At 49.2% G+C, this 24,173-nt stretch overlaps 1 protein-coding gene across 13 annotated transcripts in view; it reads right to left on the reverse strand.

The window, feature by feature from the left end:
• Positions 1-1,772: 1,772 nt before the first annotated feature.
• TBC1D1 (TBC1 domain family member 1) overlaps positions 1,773-24,173 on the reverse strand; it is a 192,850-nt gene continuing 170,449 nt past the window's right edge. For 12 of the 13 annotated variants that reach the window (XM_074349337.1, XM_074349338.1, XM_074349334.1 and 9 more), the window contains 5 exons: positions 20,585-20,829; positions 19,045-19,204; positions 12,111-12,280; positions 5,714-5,887; positions 1,773-2,270 (listed from right to left, as the gene is read on the reverse strand). In XM_074349337.1, the coding sequence (XP_074205438.1) occupies positions 2,070-2,270; positions 5,714-5,887; positions 12,111-12,280; positions 19,045-19,204; positions 20,585-20,829 (950 nt within the window). In that variant the 3' untranslated portion in view covers positions 1,773-2,069. Of the gene's footprint in view, positions 2,271-5,713; positions 5,888-12,110; positions 12,281-19,044; positions 19,205-20,584; positions 20,830-24,173 lie in introns of those variants that run through there. The other variant, XM_074349359.1, reaches the window with a different exon arrangement.

The raw sequence follows: 24,173 nt of genomic DNA on the forward strand, positions 1-24,173 counted from the left end.
CCAGAGGGCAGAAAGACAATCTTCAAGTGCACACGTGTGTAGAGTTGTGCGTCACAGGAAAACATAACACAAAACCTTCTTGGTTTAAAATTTTGCCTCTGTGAATTCTCACACAGTGAGGAGAACTATGAATTTATCTGTCCCCTACTAAGTCACAGGCTGACTGTCCAACCTGTCATCACAGGCCTGAGTCAACCATCCTCTCCCCCCCCGTGTGATCTCATGACAGCACTCGCTGGCACGTGACACATGCAGCTGGTCTCATCAGCCCTACTACGCACACCGCGCAGAGAGGTGGCAACGTCACAAGCACGTGGGTAGCAACACTAGAAACACGAGACGCCGGTCCCTCAGAGGCCTCGTCGCCATCTAGTCAGTCACACACACTGATCCACAGGTGATCGGGGGGCAGTCCTTCGCTCCTGGGCTAAAAATCAAAAACCCAAAGTTAAAGAAACACCAAACACTGTAAAGTGTGGACATGATTTATTGCTTCCTTGTTTCTAATTTAATGCAGAGTCGATGTTTTTGAGTAATGGTAACAAGATGTCCAAAATTCAACATTTTTAAACATTCAAACAGTAAAATACGTGGAAGGAAGCCCTCAAATGTGAGCTCCTCTAAGTTACAGCTGGTGGAACAACTCAGGGCAAAGGTTACTGGCTGTCACCTAGTTCACAAAAGGAACTGCTCTCCTCTGGTTCGGGGAACAGGCAAGGGTCCCCAGTGTGAACCAACTGCGCAGGCACCAGGGGCAGTACGTTGGCCTCCCTTGGAAATGTCTGGGGAGTCTTTCTAAAAAGTCCAAGTGTGAAAATGCTTCCATTCACCTCAGGCTTCAAAGAGATGCCCTCCGCTGAGAGTCAAGAGGCCTCTCATGGAGGAGACGTGGCTGCGATGATGCGGTGACGACCAGAAGTGGTTCTGCTGTCAGTGAAGTGAACCTGCCCACACAGCTCCCCTCACGCCACCGCCTGTTCAAGGAGCACAGGGACGAGCCTTGCACAGCGACCAGACGACACCAGGGCCACCGTGAGAGGCCTTTTGCCGGCTGAAGGCACAGGGTCCTCGTCATCCTGAGGGAAGGGGTCGTAGGGGTGTGAGTTACATTCAAAATGCACATCCTACCTCGAAAAACTGCTTTCAGCTGCCGTACATTTGACTGCAATTTCAGGCTGAAAGTCTGAAGACTTTGAAATGCCCTGATGTGCTCGGCAACTTCACCAGGAAATCAGAGTCCCAAGGGGTGCAGACACAGGGGGACACAGGGCTGCACTACATCCTACAGCAGCAGAACACATGACTCTGCAAGGTGGGCGTCAGACACCACAGAGACTGCAGCTGCGGGTGGCATGCTCAGCCTCCCCTGGCAGGGTCTGAAAACAGATGATTTCCCCTGAAACATTTATCTACAATGACTTTCATCAGTACTTGCAGGCCAAGGAAAAAAATGTATCAAAACTATTCTTCTTAAAAGACAAACTTCATTAAGTACCAAGCACAGTGATCAAATTTCAGATGCCAAATTCAAATAAGACGTCAAATTCGATTTTTCCTAACGGTCATCTGAGGCTTCCACAAGAATGGTCAAGGGCCAACTGTGCTCCCACCAGTGATGCTGAAGGTGTAGGTCACACAAACCCCCTTTGGAAGAACGATGGACCCACATCTTTGCCGGAGGAATCATCTCCAGCCTCTCTGGCTTTTGAAATTCCACCGTATTATGAATGCTCTTTATAAACACAGTGATCCCGAGAAAGGAAACAACAAAGGAACATAAAGGTGCATTTATTGGTGTCCATGCCATCTAAATCTACCGAGTACAGATATCAGGACTGGAGAAGGGACGAATCAGAACCTAAACAACAACAAGAACACCGGGGCGTTTGCCCAGGTGCCGCAAGTCTCAGCCCAGAAGACTCTGGATGCCGGCAAGCCAGCGTCCTCCCTGAGAAGCACGCGCCACGCTCCGCTCTCTCCCTCCAGCGTCTTCCGTCCGTCTCTCTCAGTTAAGGCCTGGACAGTGTTCGGGTGGCGGCCACGTCTCCCACGGAGCTGGGCGATGACGGTCAGTCGCCCACGGGCTCGGGCGGTGCGTGCTCAGGCTCCGGGCCGCTCAGCTCCGCCATCTGCCCCTGGAGCTGCGCCACCGTCTGCAGCAGGGCCGACCGCTCCAGCTCTAAGGCCAGGGTGGCCTGCTTCAGCTTGCTCTCACTGGTCAGGAGCCTCTCAATGGTGGCTTCGAGGCTTTGGATCCTCCCATTCGCCACCTGGAGAAGAACAGAAGAAATGAGAATGTTAACTGCCCAGGGAGACACAGCAGAGCTGGACCCCGCACGCCGTGCCGTCCAGCCCGGGGGCTGGAGCCGTATTTCAGCAGCCGCATCTCTCTGAGTTCACCATCACTTCGGCCCCAGGGGAAGACTGCCTCTCCCAGGTCCCCTCTGGGGGAGGCTGGGCTACCCTGAGACCTTCCAGCAGTGGCTGCTGTGGAGGCTGCATGTGGAGACAGTGGCTTCACAAAGCAGAGGGAGCCCAACCCCTAAGTCACCCACCATGGTGGGGACAGCTCTGATATGGCCAAATAATGCCCCGTGGAGAAGAGGTGGCGCTGTGGGGACAAAAAGACTTCTGTGGTGGGAAGCCACTGAGATGCAGAGTCATTTATCACTGCAGCACGGTCTGGCCCATTCTGACAAATACTTTACATGTACAAACTGACATCAAAATGGTTTCTACTTGAAGGCCCAAGTAGTAACAGCTCTCTAGTCTTTACCTGCCCTGCAGTGACAAGACATCACCCGTCAAGGACACAGGCATTTCCCCCAGGACGTGTGTGTGGAGCGCTCAGCTGGCCTGGCTCTGCTGAGAAGTCCCTGCTCACAGCCTCACCGACCAGACACGAGCAGTGTCCTTGCGCCCACCCATCTGCGTCCTAAGCACACAATCAGGGTGAGGCAGAACCTCCAGGTGCTTCTCCCTAGTAACCGACCCTCCTTTCTCTAATCCCCTGGGGCCGGCTCCCCAGGCACAAGTGGGCTGGCTCTGGCGACGCAGACAACCACCAGCCCTGGCCTCCACGGGCTGCTGTCCCCGCGCTGCTGTCCCCGGGCCCCCCTGCCTGTCCCGGCCTCCGCGCACTGCTGTCCCCGGGACCCCTGGCCTGTCCCGGCTCATAGCCGTGTTCCCGGGCGCGCAGATCATGGGGTCAGTGAGGCACCGCGTGGCGCCTTCAACCCTCCAGCCCTACACATCCCTGTTGATTTCAGGTGGGAAAATGGTACGTATTTTGTCTCGTTTTCAAAACAAGGGAAACAGTTTTTTGAACAAGGTAACGCTTGTGCCAGACAGACAATTCATGACTCAAAGCGTAGCTCTGGCTGTGACACAAACACTCAAAATAGAAAGAAAAAGGGGCTGAGAGCCTAAGTCGCAATCCTGCCCGCAGGCGGGTCCCGCCTCACCCCCTCGAAGGGCTGCCCCGCTGAAGTCCACAGCACTCCCCGCAGTACCTCCTGGCTTAGCAGTGAGCTCATGTGCACGGTCGTTTACTGTTCTGCCTCAACGCCAGGTCTCTCCTCACGAGAATGCAGCTCTCACGGGAGCAAGCACGCCTCAACGTGCATGGGGGTCTGGCCTCCCCCAGCACCTCGCTCGTGCACTCAATGCCTGGTAGCTGCCTGCCATGGAAAACGCATATCCCTTACCATCCAGCACCGCTAGGCATGTCTATGCAATCGTCTCATGCATGCTGCTGGACAAAGGAGGCTGGACAGTGTGTCTCCAGCTGCCAGACACCATCCTTAGGTGTTTAACAAGAAAATAAATGGGACTTTGGTAGGTCTAACAACTATATGAATGGAACAAAGCCAGGAAACTGGTCCATTTTGATGCTCTGGGGAAAAAACCAAAGATTTAGGTTTGAAAATTAAACATTGCACTGAACACCTATCCCGGGACTCTGAAAACTGTTTTAAAAAAAAAAAAAGTGAAAAGAGGTGTGAGTCTGACAGAACTTATGCAGTCTGGCTGAAAGACAGTAAGTCCACATGACTCTAAGAGTAATGGGAAAACTACATTCAGGCACCCACAAACTGACACACCCCAAGAGCCCTTGGTCAGCACTCCAAGGAGAACATCTGTTATCGCCATGGACAGCCTGACGCCTGCCTTGAGGGCTGCAGATATCTGAGCAGCTTTTCACAACTCCCTGTCTTCACAAAAGGGGTGCAGGATCACAAAAGCAGCACGAAATTCCTTCCCTTCCTCATCACAAGAAAACCCACACGGGTATTAGCCCAATAAAACAAATCTTTTATTTGAGTGCTATCTTAATGAGACAAATGCTTCCAGTGCAGATCTGAGCTTTGCCAGGAATGTTTCCAGCATGCTACAGTTCAGGGGCCAACTGTCTGGAAGGCATTTTAAATGACCACCTGTACTGCAGACCCTTACAGGCAGACCAGCTCTTCATCCCCCGGCCTCCCTTTCAGGTTACAGCCATTCCATCCTGGAGAGACTGCATCCAGGCAGCCACAAAGACATATTCTCAGCTAGGACATCTCAGTCTGAGAGGGGAAAGCAACTAACTTTCAGAACGTGACTGGTAGTCAGGACCGAGTAGGGAAAGCCTTTCCTTTGTTCCTCTACCGTAAATGTTGACTAGGTTCCACTCGGGTAAACCCCTGCCGGGAGGAGTACATTTTAAACAAGGGCTGATTTAAACTCCCAAATGATGGCCTCTCTCCCATCACTGCCAAGCCTGTGTCTGCAAAGCAGCAACTTTCCACGGAGAAAAGTAAAGAGGCTTAGACCAGGATGGAAAGCTTATTCTAAAGACAGTCCAGGAACACCACAGAATACATATTTTGGGGGAAAAAAACAAATTTTTCTCTGCAGCAGCTCAAATATAATTTTTAACACCCCACCAGAAATAATTCCTCACCAGTAACAGCATTACCACCCATTTATGACATTTAAAAAGTAGACTGTGTGCTTACTTTACTCCATCTGACAGGTAAAGGAGCTGTGCTGAGCAGTTAGGTATCTCTCTGTCCTTGTCTCACACTCGAGGGACAGAACAGAGCAGGTCAGCAGTCTGCCCGGGGGTGGGGGGCGTGGGGAACACGCACCCGGCATCATCCAGGTCTCCACCTCGCCCTTCTGCCTGCGCGGTCTGGGTCTGCCTTTCTACTGGATGTCCTCACCCACGTTGATCCATGTTAAAACGGAAGCTGCTAGAGGGGGGGACTGTGTCCTTCATTAACCAAATCTTTGTATTTGCACCAGGGACTCTGGTTTATTTTATTAGGTAGATTCTGTGGCACTTTCCTCACTTGGCATCACTCTGTGGATCTAGCCGGTTTCGCTCATGAAAGCTCATGCTTCTGATTCTCTCGTCACCACTCAAAGCACGGCTGCTGGCGTTCGGCTAACAGCACTGCTGCACCCAGTTCACCTCTGGGTCTGTCTCCTGAAGGGCCGAGTGCAGAAACGGCTACTCAGGAAGTGCCAGGAGCGTCTGACCTCAGCAAAGGATAATCTGTCTGCTTCCTAATAAAAAGGAACAATTCTCCTAGGCTACCTTTGATCCCCACTGCAAACAAGCCAGGAGAGAACGGTCATGGGAAAACCTGGCCCGCGGGGCCTCTGGTGAGTTAATGAACCACCACACACTCTCGGGTCAGGAGGTGGCCTCACAAACACGCTCTACCTGCAGTTGTTCCAGGAGGTCAAGGTTCTGTTTGCGTAAGCTGCTGTTGGTTTTCTCTAATTTGTCCATTCTTTGGTTGTCACTGAGAGGAGAGGAATCGATAAGTTCTTCTTGAAGCACATGGTACTCAACTTCGTAAGCTTGTAGCTGTTTTGAGATGTCCATCTCAAACACCTGTTATGTACAGAAAAGTCATCAGGCACTGAGGATGAGAAAAATCTCTCTCTTGCTCTCTCTCACACACACACGGACACACACACACACACACACACACACACACACACACAGAGCCATGTCTACGGGCATCCAACCAAGCACCTGATGCCGCCTGATACTGACTACCGACAAACAAGGAAAGCTCCTGAACTGAGAAGGTGGTAACTTCACTTGGGAAGAGAGGATATAAGAAGCATTTAAAAATAAGCCCAAGGTAATAGTAAGTGTGGGTCTCTAGCACTCATATTCCAAAAGCCAAAACCTTATTTTTTAAAAGGTTTACAACAATTTATTTTAAATTCTTGTTTCAGTACTTACACAGCCATTTTCTCTAAAAATTCTGTTAGGTTAGATCAGCAACAATGGGGTCAGAGACAGAAGAGAACAGAGAATCACAGCCCTATCTGCCCAGTCACTAGGTCAAAGTTTAATTATAGTTCAGCTGGGTTTTCAGAGTTACAAAACAGCTAAGTAATGGAACTGTTTACTGAACAACCCTCCTCTGCACATAAGATATGCAGAAATGAGCCAAAACCCAAATGTCACCCACACAGATGAGTGAATACGAAACAATGCCTGAGTTGCCTTCCTTCCCATAATAGTAACAGTGATGAAAAAACCACTCGTGTGAAAAACAACCCCAAAGTGCACAAGTGAGTGAGCTGTTCACGTTTGAACTTTCTCCCAGTGAGTAAGCTTGATGGAGGCAGGGCCAAAGAGGGGGTCAGAAGGCAGAGGCTGCTGCTACCCCAGCTATGACGCCCCAGTGTGAACCTGAGAATTCAATCACCATATTAAAAAAGCCAGCATGATCAGAACACACATTTGGAGAATGAAATTGGTCTTTATAAAAGCAGAAACTGACTCTTCACTGCATTTCCCTAAGAAATTCCAACGGAGTTAAAAAAATCAATGAAAACCTCATTTCCCTTGATAGCATCCCATTAGCATTCAAACACAGGCGACTCCTATCTTCCCTGAAATCAACTTTCAAAAACCATGTTTACTTTCTCACCATTCCCAGCAATCTTATTTTCTCTTCCTTAAGATTAATTTTTCAGCTTCCTGATTTTCAATTTAATTCAATGGCTAATACTAATTAGGCACAAAAGTCATTCTAGGCTGAAAAACTAGTTATACATATTGTATATGTGGCGTGTGTGCACGCGCGCAGTCGACTGTACTGATGTGACCCTCTGCTGTCCCTCAGAGGACCACGAGGTCAGCAGAGATTATCTATTCCATAGTCAAGAAAACTGACTCAGAGGATTTGAGTCAGTCCTCCAGCAGAGCTGGGCTGGTGACTCCTTGAATGACCTTGAGCAAGTTACTTGCCCTCTCCTGGCCTCAGTTCCTGGCCTCCAACATGAGGGTGATAACCACGGCCTCCCAGCACCGCTGTGGGAATTGTGAGACACATGCCTGGCAGCCAGTTGAGCTGGTGCCCACTTGGCTTCCACATGCTTGTCGCAAAATCTCTCACACTCAACCTTGTGCTGCAGCAAAATCACAAGGGGTGCCACATCATGGAACTTCTGAACAGTTCAAACAGAGTCAAAACCGCACACAATAAAACCGAGATTGCTGTGGCATGGGTGTGTAATTACAAATATGGTGCAGAATAAATGTCATTCACACAACTTTCCTTCTTCCACAGAGATTTTTAAATGAGCTCCCAACCTGGAAAACCTGGGAACGGAACCTCTGGCCTTTGATGCAGATTGACGCACAGCTAAGGTTAATGGCTCTCAGCTGTGCACAAGGCAGAGCGCTGTTTCAGGCTTCCATTAATCCCTAGGAACCATCCCGGGTCATAATCATCTTTGCTTAATTGCATCATTATCTCCTGGCTGCCAAAACACTTGGAGCCCTTGACTTTGCAGTTGTGCCTGGGAATGTATGCCCGACTATGGCAGTGTGTGGCTGCTGGTGACAGGAGAGCCCTGGTCCTCGAACAACGCTTCTTCACGTTGCTGCACCTTCTTATAACCGAAACTATAAAAGGCTTCATGGTATTCTACCAACTCGATGAATTAACAACCGTGTTAATCCATTCATCATGTGTTGGGTATCCAGTTACTTGCAAGTTTTTGTTGTTATAAAAGACAACTCTCAACATGCTCATATGTATGGCTTTTCCCATATTTTGGATTATTTCCTAAGCATATATTCCAAGAAATGGGATTACTGAGGCAAAGGGTATGAATACTGGCCCATGAAATACATTACCAAATTGCTTCCCAAATGGGAATAATCAACATACAATGCCATTAGCAACATAAGAATGTGCCAGATACAGTATATCCATTTCTGTTCTTGGCCCCTCTGCTCTTCAGTGTTTCTCTGCTGTCTGTGGACACTCTGTAACGAGGCCATTTACCCTGCCAGCTGCAGAACTAGTCACATACTTTCCGCCCCGCACCCGAACCCCCGAGCCTGGCGGTCTTGGTGGCGTACCAAGGGCTGCAGGCAGTCCTCCCGTATCGGAAATAAGGGCGCAGTGTCTGCAGTGAACTTAAAGACAATAATAAACCCAACCAAAAGGTGATCTGCTTTTTATTATCCCCACATGCCAGCACTTCTAAGCAATGCCAGTGGTAACATACTCCTCCCTGCGTACCCCACCCTCTGTACGGCACTGACTGGACTTTTAGAAAACTAATTCTCAACAGCACAAACCGCCCAAGCACGAGGGCTCCTCCCACAGCAGAAGGGGCAGCCTGGCCACTGGGACTGCAGAGAGCGTCTTCTGAACAAAGAGACTTTGTGAAGATCCTGGCTTCTCTCCTACAAGCTCAACTAGAGCAGAGGATCGCCTGGTGTGTTCATTCCGGAGTGGCCACGACACAGCTTTCTGATGCCCCCTGCATGTGGATCCCCTGGGGCTCTCGCTGAAAACGCAGGTTCTGACTCAGCAGGTCTGGGGAAGGGCCCTGATTCTGCAGAAGTTCCTACACGTTAAGATGCCGGTGCTGGTCTGGGGCCCGACTTTGAACACGGCCCAAAGGATGCTGGAAGTAGGCTGCTCGCCCTGCCTCCCAAGCCCCTCCACCTGTTCTCCTCCCCACATGGAACTGGGGCTGCACAGGCAGATGGCACTCGCTGCTCCGAGACCTCGACCTTGACCCTCCTTTCTCTTCCCTTCGGTTTATTCCCCGGGCTTCCCCCCTTCTTCTGAGGGGATTTTTATGGCTTACATTCAACTGACAGTTAAGTCACACTGAGGAGCTACCACAGAGCCTTCAGACCCTGCCTCTGCATCCTGGGCTCTGGCAGGTCTGGACCTGCCCACCCCCTGCCCCGCCGACGGCTGCTCCTGCCCATCTGTGCCGAGCGGGAGCGCCAGGGCCCTGCCCTTGGTTACTGTCTCCCAGCGGGATGTGGACTGTGCCCAGCCACTCAGGCTGAGGCCCCCACAGAGGGGCATTTAATGAGATGGGGCTGTGGCTATCACAGAGGCCCACCCCGACTGTGCCCCTCCACATACAGGACAACACACTCGGCCGTGTGCAGGGAAAGCAGCTACCACACCCACCCTGGGGACGCCAAGATTCCAGCCTGAGGGCTCTCCGAAGGCTGCAGAGAAATCGCACTGCACCTCAGGCTTCATCTCTGAGAAGAACTTGAGACCAGCGCACCCTCTGCAGGGAGGGGAGGGGAGAGGAGAGGAGGCAGCCGGAAGGCAGAAAGCCAGCCCTCAGAGGTCAAGTTCCAGATGGAACACGTGGGAGGGAAGGAGGGAGGGCAGAGAGCTGCCTGCCGTTATGTCTTGTTTCCCATTGGGACTTGTGGCAGGATGAAGACCTGGACCTCAAGATGGAGATTTGTGTTCCCCACACTCCACTTCCAATGCCCTCGCCTCCCGGGAAAAAAGTGCACCCTGCGGGGCACCCAGAACTCTCGCTCCCGTACCTTGGTGTATCCAGTGAAGTACGGAGGGAGCCGCGTGACTACAGCCCTGGACCAAGGCTGTCCCACTGTGTGCTGTCAATAAAGCCGCACTGCAGCACGGTCACTGCATTCCGACACATACCGGCTGTGGTTGCCTTCAGGCTGCAGGTGACCTTATGTGTCCTTACGGCCCTCACAGCCTAAAACGCTTCCTCTCCGGCCCCTGCAGAAAGGTGTGGCCACCCCACCTTCTCAGCACACTCTTCAGGCCCCGCCCAACTCAACCCACAACTGCTGCCAGCCCTGCTCCCTGCACACTCCTTGCATGGCCCGGCACCGCCCTTGCACGAGCACTGCTGGAGCTCACACCACACTTGAAATTACTGGGTCACACACTCGTTTCCTGCACAGGATGGGCTTCGCTGTCCAAGAGCACAGCACACTCTTGGCTCTGTCCCTCTGCACAAGGTGCTGGGGATGTCACTCCCTCTGAGCCCAGGGACCCATCTATACAAATGGGGATAATGATGCCATACACCATGCCCCAGGGGTGTTAAGGAACCAGCGGAGTAAAGGATGCCAGGTTCCAAACAGAAGCCATTCAGGGACACACACAAAACTGTCCTCTCTCCACACTGCGTCTCTTTCTATACTTCCAACATGTGAAGGCAGCCTTGTAGACTCAGTAAGTATCCTTTATAGAAAAGGGGAGGGAAACGGAATTTTTTTTTTCTGTGCTCAACATCCAGGAGGTAAACAACATCAGGGAGGCTGCCTGCCGTAGAGCCAGGCCCCAGGCTCCAGGTCAGGGCACTCACTGGCGTGGAGTGCAGTTTAGGGAACCAAGGCTCGGGCGTCTGCCCCTGCAGCCAAAACACGGAAATGCACGCAATGAAAGCTCAAAAAGGGAGTAAATGCATGTAAGTATCAGAAAGTAAAGAAGTAAAGGGTGGAGAATTCAGTCTCAGAATACGGGTTAAAATACAGCAAACCGATGAACAACACCCTGTGGCACATGGTGGGGCAGAGCAGCCGCTGGGCGTTTGAAGGTCTGAGAGGGCCTGAGTCTGCAACCCCACCTTTCCACTTCGCAGAGGCGTGGCTGTGGGAAGCTAATTAACCACTCAGCCCTAGGTTGCTAGTGGGTTAAAACCACCTGCCCTCTCAGGAACACAGTCATGATCAAATGAGATCATGTGTGTATGTGCAGATTCACAAAGAACCTGCCAAAGAGCATGTCCTCAACAAGCCAGAGCTATTCACACAGAGAAAGGCACCAGGGAAGGAAAAGCCTCTCCTTGAACAAAGGGGACAGGGCAGAGAGGAGAGAGCTGCTCCCTCACACAGGCACATGAGAGTGGCACCCTGGGGGGCCCTCTCCCCTTTCCAGGCCAGACTTGCCTCCTTCTCAGGGCTCAGCACCTAAGAAAGGGTAGCAGACAAAACCACAAATGCTGCAACTGGGTGCAACCCACCACTCTTGGACTGTCAGAAATCCTAAGGAGGACTTTTTAAAACATAGTTTTATCCCACAACTTGTTTTTACCTTATTGCTCTACATTTGGAGCAGGTGAGGTTAGTTCTAGGCTTCTGAGGCCCGACGCAGAGATCTCTTTCCGAGCACCCAGCCACCCGGCCTCTGCACACTTCCGAAGGTGACCTCACCTTCTGCACAGCAGCTCAGTCCTGCACGGTCAGCAATCATTACAGAGTCAAAATGCTCCCACTCCTAGCCCAGACCACTGGTCTAGCTGCAATGACCAGCTCGCTTCACCCTTAACCCTTCACATTTCAGAGTTACGGTTCTACTGAACACAGAAACCAGAGGTACTGAGACCACAGATGTGGAATTGAAGTCTATTAAAAACACACACACATCATGGAACAAACCTATAGAATATACTCATCACAACTCTGTATCAACAAGTTATTTTTAGAAAATTCCAGTTAAAACCATTCAGCACAAATATCTTAGCACTCATTTTACAAAAGCCTACGTTGAATAAAAATGTATGTATTTCAGAAGAACAAATGACGAGGGGTGTAGACTTAATTGTAAGAAAGTACTGATGGTTTGTGCTGGTTACCACATGCACACACTCACAGCACACGCACACTCGGACACACATTTAATCACGGAACACGTAACTGCGACGTGCCTCCCACACACTGAGCAATGCTGCTCAGGACACAGAGTGGTAAGAAACAGCTCCCACTCAAAGGAAGGAGAAACTCAGCTCTGCACATCCAGGATCGCTGGAGCGTTCAGAGTGTCCGGGCTGAGTCATACCTGACTGATGGTCTTTTCCATCTGCACCAAGCCCAGGTTGGGGAGTGTGCTTTTAATAAAGTCAACTATGGTTTCTAGGTTTTCGTGCTGCAGAATCAAGGGCTTATGACTTCCCAACAGACTTAAAGCCACTTTAAATATGACCTCTGATCCCTGAAGAAAGATCATATCTGGAGAAACACAGAAAATCAGAAAGTTAAACCAAGACCATTTCCAGTCCATTTCCCTTCCCAGATGTTGAGGAGGACAGTGGGACATGCAACCCCGAAGTGCAAGATGCTGATGTGTCAGATACAGCTGTCAAGGTGATGCTGCAAATAATAAATGTATATATATATTTACACCAACATATTGCTGAGATTTGTCACAGGTTCAGATAAATCTTTTTCTGCTCCAAAAAAAAATTAAATTTAAAAATACTTCAAAAGTTGAATTGTGGAAAAGAAAACTTTTTATTAAGTCTATTTTTCCAGGAATTCTCTGGATTTCCAAGGAGTTTATTGCTAACACATATGTTTTCATGAGTAAAACAAAGATTTTAACAAATACTCCATCTTAATTTTTGATGCTGTTAAGGTGAAAAAAAAATGCCTTTTTCCTCTGCTTTGAAATAAGGGGTTGAATTAAAAGATCTCTAAAAACTGTTATAAGCCTGCAACCATTGCAAAAGTACATTATTAAATACTTACAAGGATACTGAATTTCAGCACAATAATGGAATAAAAAACATTGTTAACTCTGAAGAATTCAAAGAACTTTGTCAGTATTTTCTAGTTCACGCCATACTTTTCTCTTAGAACGGTTAGCAAATGTTAACAATCCCCAGCCCGACTGTGCACAGGGAGAGGGAGGGCACGTGGCCCAGTAGCCAGCCCAGCCCTGGCCCCTCTTCCTCAGGGCTGAAGCCACCCAAAGACTCCAATGTCCTGGGGTCCACAGCCCCAGTAACTAATTGTTGGGTGACTGAATTCTGGAAAGTTACCCAACAATTGGAACAATAATGTAAGAAAAAATATAATTTTAAAAGATGAGAGAATAAATCTAATTAGAGGCAACTGTCAATATTTTTCTTTCTTCTTTTTTTTTTTTTTTTTTTTTTTTGGCTGCAGGAGAATGAAAGAGTCAAAGAAGCTGTAAAGTGGAATTTGCAAGTCAAGGAAGATAAAAGCAGTTGAGAAGAACCCCCAGCCTGTGCCTCCCTGGGTGGTTTGGGGGTGACATGTCAAAGCCATTAAGAAACAAGCCACTTAGTGAAGGCCGGATGCCGCTGTGCAGACAGGAGAGGTGTCCCAGGGTGGTTTGCGGACGGTACTCAGGAGAGACCCAGGCGCTAGCTGGTGAGTTAGCCCTGGAGATGTCACGTGAGCGGATGTGCTGCTGGCCTGGGTGCAGCCCTGAGAGCAGCTGCCCTTACAGAGCCCAGGACCACTGTTCCCACAACTGCAAACAGATCCTGGCTCAGGGCAGCCCTGGGAAACCAGAAAGGACGGACGCTGCCTCCTCCTTATGTATGGCTATGGGTGCGGGGGAGATAAACCGATCCTATCTGTGAAATTTGAGCTTCTTGAGGGAAGCAGGACCTGTATCCAGGCAGTGCTGTGGAAGACTACTCCTGTGAAACATCTGATACAGAAAAGACACAGTCTACCCATGTAACTCACCACTGTAGGAGCATAAAGATCTTAAACAGCTCTATAATGCAAACATTTTTAAATAGAAATGATGTTTCCAAAAACAAAACAAAATTTGAAGTTTCTTTGGTTTAGACAGTAAAACTTCCTTTCAATGTATGAGTATTTGCAGCATAATAAAAATTGATGGCATCTATCAGAATAAATATCAAAACGCTGTGCAGGGATCCTGGGGAACGGACTGTACTACCGGGCTAATGACTTGCTATAGCTCAGACTCCGTGAGGCAAGTACCTTGCATTTGGACAGCCAATTAAAATAAACAGTGACTGGGAAATGTTCGTGAGCGTAATCAAATATGCAATCCACATCCGCTGTCTCTTAAGATTAACAACTTGGGTTAATAACAAAGTTTTATTCCTTTAGGATCTTGGTTTTTGTAACAAATCTACTTATGAGTAGAGTGCTTCCTGTGATTCTTAACTTTTCCAAACTGTATGAATTAAAAGCAAAGGGAACTTTGGAGAGGTGTTTTTTTTTTCCTTTAATTCTCTTTTTGGTATGTTAAAAAAAAATAAATAACTACCCCTCGGCATGTTTATTTCATTTGGGGCTGTCTGTATTTAATATAATTAAAAAGAAATGTTTCTTTCCTAACCCTATTCTCAACACCTTAAGAGCACTCTTCTTACTGCTGTGAAGTTTCTTTAATTTAACAAGCACTCACTGAGCATCTAATACATGCCAAGTGTTGTACTGAGCAATGGGGAGTAAGCCATGAACAAAGCACAACAAAGAAACTGCAGAGACACCAACTACCACTTTGGTTGAGTTATGCCCAGGATGTTATAGGAACAAATGGGAAGAAAATGCCCAAGGAAAGGTGACTGCCAAACCTCGCCTTGAAGAACCAACAGAAACTCGCTGGGTAAGAAGCCAGGGAGTGATGCCCAGAGCAGAAGGAAAAGAAGGTGGAAACGCAGAGAGGCCTGAAAGCACCACATCACGCGCAGGAGCCTGAAAGAGTAGGTAAGGCAAGAGCCCAGGCCGTGGGGCAAAGGGTGGGCCAGACCGAGAGGGGCTTTCTACCCGGGCCAGGCCCCTCCGGCTGTCTCAGAGCACGTGTACCAGGGCCACCGAAGGCTTTCTCTTTCTCTTTTCTGAGTAGGTCAGCGCATTCCTTGGCAAGATGATGCAAATGAGACGCAGGTTGTGGGTTTGAGCCTTGCAAGGGAGGGCTAGTTAGCTTTAGACAGGAAAGAGCCACTTTTTAAAAGCCACTGACAAGACCACGCTGATTCCCACCAGCAGATGCCCTCGTACTGCTGCCAGCCACAGGATGCCTGGAAGCCGCCCCAGGGGCCCATCCTTCTGAAGACGAGCAAGCCGGCCGACAGTCTGCATGAGCGAGGCTGGAAGAGCTCAGCTCCAGAAGCTTCTGTTAGACTGAGGGGGCCTCAAATAAGGATTTCCTTTGGGGACACAATGAAGGAATGTGTCTGAAGGGTTGAAAGAAGGACTCCTCAAAGTTTTGCTGAGAGGAGGGGGCCCCTACATTTATTTGATTGCACTTGGGGGCAATATCTATATCCCTTAAAGAGAATTAGCACCTTTTTCTTCCTCTGGAAATTTAAAAATTGAGTAATTTTTAAGTAGTAGGAAAGAAAAATGTTACCTATGAACCAACTGCTCCAACCCAATTATTGTCATGTTTGTCCATCTCTCAATCCTTACACATTTATATACTGGAATTTTTATGAAAAAACAATAATTTCCTTGGAAAAGTGAGTTAATTTCCTGCATTTGAAAATCACTGCATAGGGAAGTGAGCTGCTAAGCCTCCCAGTGGTGCAGCAGCCCTGCTCACAACCCTGAGGCCAACTTCCTTTCTTCTCTCCTTTTTCAAACCATGGAAACAGGCAAAGGGGTTTATCAGGAAGGAAGTAGAGGGAAACTTAAATTCATCTGACTCCACCATTCTGCAAATTATTTGCTGAGAACATTGCAAATAACTACTTTGCTTTGAAGACACTGCAGCAGCCCTGTTATTGTGTAAACGTGCATGGGAACCCTATCTGAAACTCCCCATGATACAAAAGCGCAATTTTCCTCTGGGGGGAAATGATCAATGCAAAGCACGCGGCCAGCAGATGAACTTATTCTGCATCTCTTTTCCAACTACCTTCGTCTTTGTCAAGAGCAATCTCTCTCCTTAACTCTGGGAGGTCGTAGTCCTCCAGCTGTGACACCCCCACATTCTTCCCAGGAACGGGGGGGATGGGGGGAGCAGGGGAAAATGAAGGATGATGGCAGCCTTGCAGCAGGACAACAGCACAGATTCCACAGAGACTCACCTCATCACCACAGCCCCATCACGTTCCCTGAAGAGCCGTTTCTCCTGGCCATCTAAACAATCTTGTTTTCCATCTTTTTAATTCTGAAGACTCTTGGCATTCTTCCCTACATTAGTCTTCTGTTTTTTGGCATGTGTGTGTGTGCGCGCCTGTGTGTGTGTGTGTGTGCGTGCGCGCCAAACCCTCAGTTTCTCAACCCCACCTCCTCTCTCACCTACCTGGCAGCACATCCTACAGAAAACATCAGGAGTCTAACAATACTACACAGCCTCTACCTCCACCAGGAGCAAACTAGGTCCTATTTCTCAGGCTTTTTCCCCAAAGGTAGACATCATTAGAAGGTGAACAGAGAAAGCATCTCTCCTGGGACCCCTCTACACCTGAACTGGAAAAACATATGAAGAGGTGCTTTTACCTTATGTTGACACCCGGACAGAAGGACTGACATGGAGAGAGCTGTGACTAATCACCACGGGAGGGCTGAGGCACGCGCACCCCTGGCAGCTGCCCCTCCAAGTAGCACACACTTAATTTGAGGTAAGCTATTCATCTGTACGTGAGCTATGCCGACTGCGAGCTGAGAATCCCCTACTTACATACAAAACAGTGACTAGTTAACAAAAGTCCATTTGTTTTTCGCTTTTATCCAGGCATAAAGGCCTTATAATGAAATGGGCCTCAAGCCAAAAAAGCCTACAGTGTATGAATGGCAGGCTTTGGGATTTGAAACGAAGCTACCCACCACTGTGGAGCTAAAGGTCACTGATGCTAAATAGAGAAAAAAAAAAAAATTTAAACCTATCTTTTCTATGGAAACTACTATTAAAATGGTTTGCTTTTAGGTACTGATAGAGGAAGTGGACTGTGCAAAACCCCAGCTGCTTCTGGAAAACGACATTGCAACACAGTGCTGCCCTGGGTTGCCACCTCACGCCTATGATCTGAGGAGCCCTCAGCCCTCAGCCAGCCGGGCATGAACCCACTTAGTACAGCGGGGATCTGTGGGACCCAGGAATCACACAGAGACGGGCATCTTTATGCACAAGAAACACCAAGACCCACCGCTGCCTGACAGTCTAAAGAAAAAGACCCCGCTTTTAGTGGCTTCAGCTTTATTTATGAAGTCATTAGGATGAGCTTCAGAGAGTCCCGAATACTCTGCAACAGGAGGGCTGTCATTTCCAAAGCAGAGTTCGTTTGTTTGTTTGTTGTTAATGCCACTTATGCAGTCTGAGGAAAGACTGGTTTCCCAGAGTTTATGGGCCCAGTGCCCAGAACTCTGCAGCGCGACCTCCCTGCCTGGGGCCGGGGCATCAGGAACTCGGCGCTGACCCTTTCGGCGCTTCCTGCTCAGCCCCCTTTGCAGAATTTTCTTCACAGTGTAACTCGATGCTTGAGCTGATTTCAAACCATTAATAGGACTCCCTCCTTCCCCTTTCAATCTTCGCTCCTCTCCATTACCCTCCTGAAAATTACAGCGAAGAATCCAGAGGAAAGTAAATAAGGAGACCACCGATCTGCTTTTAATTTCCAGACTAAGTGAAAAACACAGAAATGCCTGGCAGGAAAGACTGAAGCCTACAGCTAGATACCTTGTAGTCTCTGTGACTCTTTTTTTCAGTAAACTAAGCAAAGAATTTTGAGGATTTTTTTTTAAACTATGGTATAAAACATTCATAAAATCTCACTAATGATTTGTTTAACCAGGAAAAGAGTGTTAAGTATCGATCATTTTCAATGCTTATTTTTTTTAAAGACAGAAAATAAACATCAATTTGGGGAGGGAGCTATGCAAAAGTGGGAGGAGGGTGGTGAATATTTTAAGAACAGACTCTTCCAGGACAGCCACGTGGGGAATGCTCTTGTGGACAGAACTGAATGACAGTAAGGATCTAGTACCCTGGGGAGAGAGGAGGAGAGAAAACAGTGCCCACTTAAATTAAAAAGTGAATTTCAGGACTCATAGAATCCAGACAGATGAGTGGCCTGCCCAAAACTGCCTAAAATGACTCTCTTGACATCTGTGAACATTCCTTTTAAAAACATCTCTAAAAAAGTGTAAGAGTACAGGTTTTTAAGCTATTAAGTGACTGAACATAAATGGTACTTTAAAAGCACTTGATGTGTGGTAACTATCAATTATTTAATAACCTCCTCCACACTAAAAAAAATAAAAGGAACTTGAATTGTCAGCATTATGATTTCATTCTGAAGCAGGGAACTCTCACTGCACAAGGACTGACTGTGCTCACGGTGTCACTCTGCTCCTCATATCCCTGCCATGTCACTGTGTCGAGGCGGGTTTCTGAACTTTAAAATTTTTAATTTTTTAAACTGAGGTACAATTGTAAGGCAGTTTTGAGACTTTGCATGTGAATCCTTATTTAACTTTGACAGAGACAATCTTCTTTAAAAGTAAATCAGTAGAAGGGGAGATGGTTTGAAATGTGTCCCACCCCAGGGTTCTGGGGGCAGAGTGGGAAGACAAGGTGGGGACGGATGAGAGCTGGCAGAGGAGAGGAAGGTGAGCCCGGGGCCATGGGGAGAGGAGGAGGGATGCAGAGGGAACCGGGAAGGAACGGTGGCCCAGGAGTCACCGCTTGAGAAGTCGTGCAAGTGCCAGGCCAAAGAGGTCGAGGAAAACGACTCAGGAGAACCATCGCTGGACGGCGCGTCGGGCCCCCCAGCCAAGCCTTCACGCTGTCTGCCTGGTGGGGCTGCAACGGATCTAAGTCCCACAAGAAGGCAGCTAAGGGGCCTGCTGATCATCAGAAGTCAAACAGGTCCTGGAACTCACAGAACCTCATCATCTCCCCTAAACTGAGAATGACGAACAGCACCCTTTCTTGCAGAAGACACAGGCATAAAAGAAGAGACCACGGAGTGACAACACTGGTCTCACCTAACACGAGAGCACTGGTTCTGGCAGACAGACTTACACACACTCACCGAAGACTCTGGCCACGAATCCCAGCGGGAACTGGGAGGCAAACACAGTGAGGAACCAGGGCGCGGCGTACAGGCTGGGGCCGATCTCGTGCTCCTCCAGGTGGTTGTAGAGGTCTCGGTGGTAATCGTGGAGGAGCCTGGAGAGCTGGTACATCTGGATCTGCAGGGACAGGCATGCAGGGGTCATGGGGAGAGAGCAGTTACCCGCTCTCCCAGGGTGGAAGAGAAGGACCATCAGAACATTCAGGTGAGGTCCCTCATCTCTCCTTTATCCAGCGCGTGCTGGCTGGGGCTGCTGCCGTGGGGCAGGGCCTGGATGGGCCCAGGACACTCATGACGGGGCTCTCCCTGCCACTTCCTAACTTTTTACTGTTTCCTTGTGTTTCTGAGCTAAGAGAATCTACACATCTGTCTTGTGGAAACATGTCATAAATTCTCTTACAAATACACATTCTTAGCACAACGCAAAGCCAGGGTAACTGAGAATAGACTCTGTGGAAGGACGCTACCTAACACCTGTTCCCTTGGCAAGTTCCTCTAACTACCTCAAGTCATTCAAGAGGCAGGACAAGTGTGACTTCAGGTTTACAACACAGGAAAGTTAAAGTAGGAAGACAAGTGTTAACTCAAGATGGAGAAAATAACTTTTCCAACTGGGCTGAACTTCAGCTCATGGGGCTCCGGCTTCCTGCCCAGGAGGGTCCCAGGGCCAGGCCCTGATTTGAGCAGTGCCACGGCTGAGCCCAGAGAAACAGTAACCCAGAGAGGGCAGAGCCCTACCAAGATGCTGCAGGCTGGCTGTGTACTGCCAACACTGGAAAAACCTGTTTCCAGGGGGCCAGACAACACGGTTCTCTCAAGAACCAGCTGTGGCTCTTTCGTATCAAAACGAATCCAACCACCAGGCCCGGCCCACAGACTGTTATATCCTAAATTAAAAAACTGAAAAACTCCGCTCAGAAGATGGCTGGGGTGCCTACAGAAAGTGTGCTGATGGGAGAAGGCAGGAAGAACCGGACAGTCTCTGCGGAAAGTGTGACGTGGGCCAAAATCTAGTCAATGGAACGGTTCCCTCCTCTGAGACTAATGTTCACGTGGCGCATATGCACAGGTGGAGGGAAAGGATTTCTAGCCACGCTGTTCAGTGCTCTGGAAAAGTCCTCGACTCTAACGTATGCTTTCCAAGGACACTGCCTGAGACTCTGAAATCAGAGTATCCTGCTGGTAAGCAAACACATAAACACAAGTTCCAACATTCAGGGATATTCTTGAAGCAGGATCCAGACTTCTCCCCAACCCTGAAAGGCGGCAGTAACCTCTCTGAGCCTCAGCTTTCCTGTCTATAAATCGAGCCGATCAGCAGTGTCTTTCTGAGGACGTGGGCGCATACGAAACACGTGGTGTCATGCAAAGCACAGAGCAAGCTCTCAGCAGTGGCATGTCACGGTGTTAACTACCGGCGGGAAAGCTCCTCAGACAGATCCAGAAAGGATCAGAAACATTTTTAGCATTTATCAAAGGCAGTAAGAACACTCTCTACCTGTAAAATAATCATGTCCGGCCGATACTGCTTCCGCAGTCCCATGTCAAACATCAGGAACTTGAGCATGTTAAACGCTTCTTCTTCGCCCATATGAAGCAGCAAGATGCCTGCCACGAAGCTGAGACCTTGGCAGTAGCCCACTTCCTGGTCTAGAAGCGAGTAGGCCTTCAAAATGTTGTAGAGTGACAGCTGCCCCGCACCCAGCTGGGCAGAGAAGTACGGATGGGTTGGAAAAGTTCTCCCTGTGAAAACAATACACATTAGCTGTGATTAAAAAGAAAAAGAAGAAGAAAGAAAGCTTATTGAACCAGAAATTGGACATGCTTCAGGTTAAAGCAACAGATCTTTTCAAGTTGGATCATGTCCTAAATCAGCACTTTAAACAAGGTCAGGTGGTTGTTCTTGGAATAATGCTTGCAATTAAAATCAGCAATTATTCATGCTTTCAGGTGAAAGAAATGAGAACCTCCTGCGAGCCTGCAGATAACCTGGATTTCAATGTAAAACCCAGAGAAAACTGTCCATCCTGTAAACATGCATCTACTCTCAGGAGGAGCTGACGCTGTGGTCCTTCACCCCTGAGCCACCAGCACCATCGCCTTGCCATGGACACGCCCTGATCAACTCTTCCCAGGCCATCTGGTTTGCCCGCAGTCTGACATTTCTGTTCTTTTAAACTACAGGCAGTGCTTTGAAAAACTGAGGAGCAGCAATTGTTTTCTTTTATACAAGAAGTTATCTCCCAGAAAGAGGTTAAAATAAAAAGCTCTTAACATCCTGATTCTCACAAAAATCTGGCATTCGGAAGGTTTACAAAGACTTCTGTCCAGGAGGCTTCTGTGGTTGATACCTGTCAAATCCCACCTCTCTTCTCCTCCTGGAATGTGACAGACGGGAAAGTGTGTCTCCAGGGAGCAGGGAAGTGCCTGATTAAAAAATGCTCAGCGGGGGCCACACCTGGACCCAGGGGAGAATTACAGCTTCGCCCGGATCAGCAAAGGCAGAAGGTACATAGAGGCCACAAGGTAAATGTTCACCTTAATTACTCAGTCACAGCAAAGGGAGGAGGATACGGTCATGTGTTATTCCCCAGCCCCCTGAGAAAGCATTAAACCAGATCAGTTTTGTTCTGAACTTGATTTAGGGCAGCAACCGCCAAAGAACGACTTTCCTGATTTCTTGTCCTGTGTTCGTCTCTCCCGCCAAAAAGTCTTCCCCGAACACACCCTGCACGCATCACCCCACTACTGGAAAGCAATCAAGAGCTCCCTAGTGGGGCTCTGCACACTCACCTCCTCGCCTACCCTCCCACCATCATGCTCTACTCCAGGCTAGGGGTGGGTGGCCTCTGGTCCGAGCCCCTCCAGGCGTGCGCAGAGCTGTGTGCGCACGTGAGAGTGTGAGAGGGTGTGGCTGTGACCATGCGCTTTCCTCATCCACAGCAGCGCATATAACCGAGCTCTGACGCCAGCCTCGCACATAATGTAACATTCTCCAGTGGGTGCGTTAAAAAGTAACAGTTGAAATTCTTATAGTTTGACCCGACACACACAATACTCTTATTTCAGAGTGTGATCAATATATATATTATTAACAAGACATTTGGCATTATTTTCCTACTGGGCCTATGAAATCCAGTGTGTTCTTGGTACTGGCACACTTCTCAGTCCCGACCAGCCTCATTCCACCACGCGTTTCAAGAGCCACACGTGGCCGCAGTGCTGGACAGCACAGGGCACGCTCTCCTCAGGTTCTCAAAGGATGCGGGCAGAACTCTGGAGACAGCCCTTCACTCCTTTCCCCGCCCCAGCTCTGCCCCACCCCGGCGTGTGCGCCTCCCCCACTTTCTCTGGGTCTCAAACAGGAACAGGTGGCAGAGCACAAAGGAGCCGTGCGGCACAGAGGAACACCAGTAAAGGCTTAGCTGTTTTTAAATTCCATCTGCCAGTGTCAGCACTTCTGCTCCTCAGATGCCCCTCGTGTTAGATGCCGCCCTGCACGGAAACAAGAGCTCCTGAGAACCAGCCCACCTGATGAGCAGGTATTTCTCATTTAACCCCCGCAAGGCTCCTAGGAGGACAAGCCTGGCAGGCTGCAGAGTGACCCATGCCAATCTGGTCCCTCAACAGTTGTCAGATTTGAGGGCAGCGCCTGCCCGAGCGTGTGTCCTGGGCAGTCATACGGGCTCCGTGCTTAGCAAGGTCTTGTGCTGGGTTTAATGCTCTGCTGTCACCGTCTTAAAACTCTTAATCTCGGAACAGGCTGTTCTGTATTTTTATCTTGCAATAGGCCCACTCTGCAAATTATGTACCGTTTGAGAGAGGCAGCCCCCTAGGTAGCCTCCCGGGGTGGCTACAGCCACCTTTCCCGCAGCTTGGCCTCCCAGCCATATGTGGAAGCACATCTAAGGCCACAGTCTGCCAAACACACCGCCTTTATTAGCGAGCCAGAATGAGAAAGGAGCCACACAAGAACTTCATGTGCTCTGTCTTCAAGACTCCAACAAGCACCTCTTGGAAAAGGTTGGGTTGGAGAAGGGCTCTGTGGCAGTGTGATGGCAGAGACAGGCCATATGGGACTCTCCACGGAGCGCAGGGACTCGGCCCTGACGGCGCTGGCCTCAAGCTCTACTCCTGAGTCGCTGGCAGCAGGGCCTGGACCCTCTCTGACCAACGACAGGTCTCAAACTTTACCCTGTTTTACCAATAAAAAGTTCTAAGAAGCATCTCTTATGCTAAGAGCAAACCCTAGAGTGTACATTTCAATTGCACTTGAAGTACATAAGCATCCACCTCTGGACAGTGGGTCCCTGACGAGGGAACTTCAAAACGCCAACCAAGCACCTGCGTGAGAATGGATTTATCTCACAAGGCCACATGTCACACTAGTAATACTCCAGGAGCATTTTTAAGGTGTCACTACACAGACAGTAACGTTACCCTCATTTTATTCACGAGAAAAATGGGAGGAGAAGGGGTTAGCCCTTTGGTAAAGTCACCCAGCTACCAAGTGGCAAACCCAGGATCTGACCTGGGTCCTAAATGCCTGGGACTAAGCTCTCACACTGATGTCAAAGAAAGAGGTATGGGAATTGGGGAAGACAGCTCTCACTCACTCACAGTGCCCCTAGCTCAGAGCACAAGCTTGTCAAAGAGCCAAGGTCCTGCCCTCTCTTTTTACAGAGTCTAAGTCTTCTACCTTCGCAGCAAAGCCTCCCCCAGGTGAGACCCGGCTCCTCCTCCTTCACTGCTCACTCACCTCCCATGCAACACCTCATACCAGGTACTCTTTCCTGTATTTCCCCATCAACGTCCTTGCTGTGTGACCTTGGGCACTTAGTTAACTCCTCTGAGCCTCTCCTTCTCACCTGGAAATGGGACTATGACTGTACTTCCTGGGGCCCCTGTGAGGATTAAATGCAAGGGTGCAGAGAACAAGAGGGACGTGGCCCTGCTCTCAGGGGGCTCTGTGGGTGGGAGAGACCATTTCAGACCACTGGTGTTCCTGTGGTTCTGTTCCATCCCATGGGGTGACAAGCACTCCAGAGCAGAGGGCTGGAGGGCATGGTGATGGTGGGGCTGGCCAG

The sequence above is a fragment of the Camelus bactrianus genome, chromosome 2, assembly GCF_048773025.1.
Source record: "Camelus bactrianus isolate YW-2024 breed Bactrian camel chromosome 2, ASM4877302v1, whole genome shotgun sequence".
Taxonomy (NCBI): domain Eukaryota; kingdom Metazoa; phylum Chordata; class Mammalia; order Artiodactyla; family Camelidae; genus Camelus; species Camelus bactrianus.